The 2,500-nt window shown below is 39.2% G+C and overlaps 1 protein-coding gene across 1 annotated transcript in view; it reads right to left on the bottom strand.

The window, feature by feature from the left end:
* The window catches only part of nagpa (N-acetylglucosamine-1-phosphodiester alpha-N-acetylglucosaminidase), a 62,382-nt gene that overhangs the window by 3,486 nt on the left and 56,396 nt on the right, over positions 1-2,500 (bottom strand). Inside the window, exon 12 of the mRNA XM_063198533.1 lies at positions 1,959-2,040. Coding sequence (XP_063054603.1) covers positions 1,959-2,040 — 82 coding nt within the window. The remainder of the gene's footprint in view (positions 1-1,958; positions 2,041-2,500) is intronic.

Raw genomic sequence — 2,500 nt, 5'->3', positions numbered from 1 at the left:
TCAAATCCCACCCTTACCAGCACCTTCATCCATGGCTGAAGTGCTCTTGAGCAAGGCACCAAACGCCCCATTGCTACAGGGAGTGCGTTACAATATGCGACCTTGCCTCCTCCACTTGTGCTCGTCTCCTCGTCCCTCCTCCCGGCCCCTACTCCGTGGAGAAAACAATAAAGTTTCCCAGGTGTCAGCATAGCTACAACAACTTTTGAGGGACTGTTTTTCATTCACCATCCCAATTGCAAATGAGAAAAAGACTCTACAATTGAGCTTTTGCAAGATGTTGAAATATAATGCTGTTGTCAGTGATGTCATCATGACCTATTACTTCCTGGTACGAGGAGGCAAGCACAAGTGGAGGAGGCAAGGTTGCATATTTTAACGCACTCAGGGACTGTAGCCAATAATATCCTGTAGCTACATAACTGGAAGTCGCTTTGGTTAAAAAGCATCTGCCAAATGCAGTGTAATGTAATGTAATAATGTAATGAGTAACAATACATGTCAATGGAGCATTCACTCCAGTCCATGCATATTTTTTATTTATTTTTTTTTCCCCATTTGTTAAGCACTTTGAGTTACATGCCTTGTATGACACAGTGCTATACAAATACAATTATTATTATTATTATATGCAGTTTGTACACCCTTTGAAATGTATTACATTTCTGTCAAAATTGGTCATAAAACATGGTCTGATCTTCCCAGAAATCCCAAGAAGGAACAGAGTCTGCTTTAACTAATTCCACCCAAACATTTACATGTTTTCATATTTTTAGTGTCTTTCTTTGGGTTTCAGTAAACGCACACCGTTTGAGGTGCGTACGGCAGACAATTAGACTCAACTTGAAAAAGAATGGTCGTCGCACACTCAGAACTTCATGCAGTTACATTTAATAAGACCAACGTTTCGGCTTATGCCTTCATCAGGGTCATCTTACACACAAACAGCTGCTATCTTACACACAAACAGAATATTTTTATTGGCCATAAGATCTAAACATTGACAGGACAGCAAGGCATAAGTAAGTACACTCTTGCATTCAATTGGTTTTAGCCCTCAGTTATTTGCAATAACCATAACCAGGCATTTCCTGTAGTTGCAGATCAGATTAACAAACAATCTGAAATGTAATGTAAGAAATTTCAAAGGGTGTACAAACCGTTTCCTATGACTGTATATTGAAGTGAAAATGAATAGGAACAAGGTAAATATGCATGAGAGGGTTCAACAGAGATTTGGAAAATGTTGAAATGTAATGGACCTTGAATGTGCACACACAGCACTTTCTAAAAAAGGCAAAACAAAGTTGACAGCTCGGGTCATGTCCGTATTGGACCGGCCAAACCTTATCAAATCAAATCAATGTTGTTAGCTAAACCAACGCTGAACAGAGCAGGTCTGCCCGGCAACCATCCCCCAAACGCAACAAAGCTGAACATCTCAACTGAGGAGGATTTGTTCAAATAGGTTGTGTCATATAAGTAACATATGGTCTGTAGCAGCCAGCTGAGTTCTCAGTCGGCCTGAACGCGCCTGGAACCAGCTTCCAGATGACGTAAAAAATGCACCCACTATTGATAGCTTTAAATCTAGACTCAAGACAAAGCTGTTCTCAGATGCTTTCCCCTAGCTTAAATTACATATCATTCTTTTTTTATTATTATTATGTTTATGTTCATTTAATTATTTTATTTTATTTTATTATTATTTTACCTTGTTTTATCTTAACGTTTTAAATGTTTTTTGACTCTAATTTATTTCCTTCTTTCTTCCCTGTTTCCTTTCATTTACATTTGTTAACTTTGTGAAGCACATTGAGTTGCACCTGTGTATGAAATGCGCTATATAAATAAACTTGCCTTGCCATGTGTTCGCACCTGTACATCAGAGACAGCCAAAGCTCACCCAAACTCACACCATCCAGGGGTGGCACAACTAACTGTGTGTGTGTACTTACTCTGTGAAGTAGGGCCTAGGTGTGTGTGCCTCCTCCTCCTTCTTCCAGTCCTTCAACAGCTGCTGAGCAAGGCAGAAGTCACCTGGAGGAGAGAAAATAAACAACGTGGGCATTGGAGCTGTGACGATATTGTATCGAATCGTGATAATCTTTACACGCGAGTCATGATTCTGTATCGCGATGCAAGTACACAGTATCGTGATATGTCTTTTCAAAGTCCTGTTACCCTTTAGTCCGGAAAACAACCACATGATATGATGTGATAGTGCTTAGATTATTAGCCTTTTGCAACCTATTCAATATATTTATATTTTATATTACATTACATTATTATATAATGTTGGCAAAGGCTAAAAACAAGAAAATGAAACAAGTAAATATCGCAATGCATCGCAATAATACACGAACTTTAATGCATCCTGGTATGTGTATCGTGATGCACATTTAATCATGAACCCACCCCTAGCTGGCACACACGGGCATGTAAACAAACAGGCACATTCATGAACATGTGCTAGTGTGCACGTGCAAACATACATACA

This window comes from Engraulis encrasicolus, chromosome 5 (assembly GCF_034702125.1).
Source record: "Engraulis encrasicolus isolate BLACKSEA-1 chromosome 5, IST_EnEncr_1.0, whole genome shotgun sequence".
Classification (NCBI taxonomy): Eukaryota; Metazoa; Chordata; class Actinopteri; order Clupeiformes; family Engraulidae; genus Engraulis; species Engraulis encrasicolus.
This window is presented reverse-complemented; position numbering and strand designations above follow the sequence as displayed.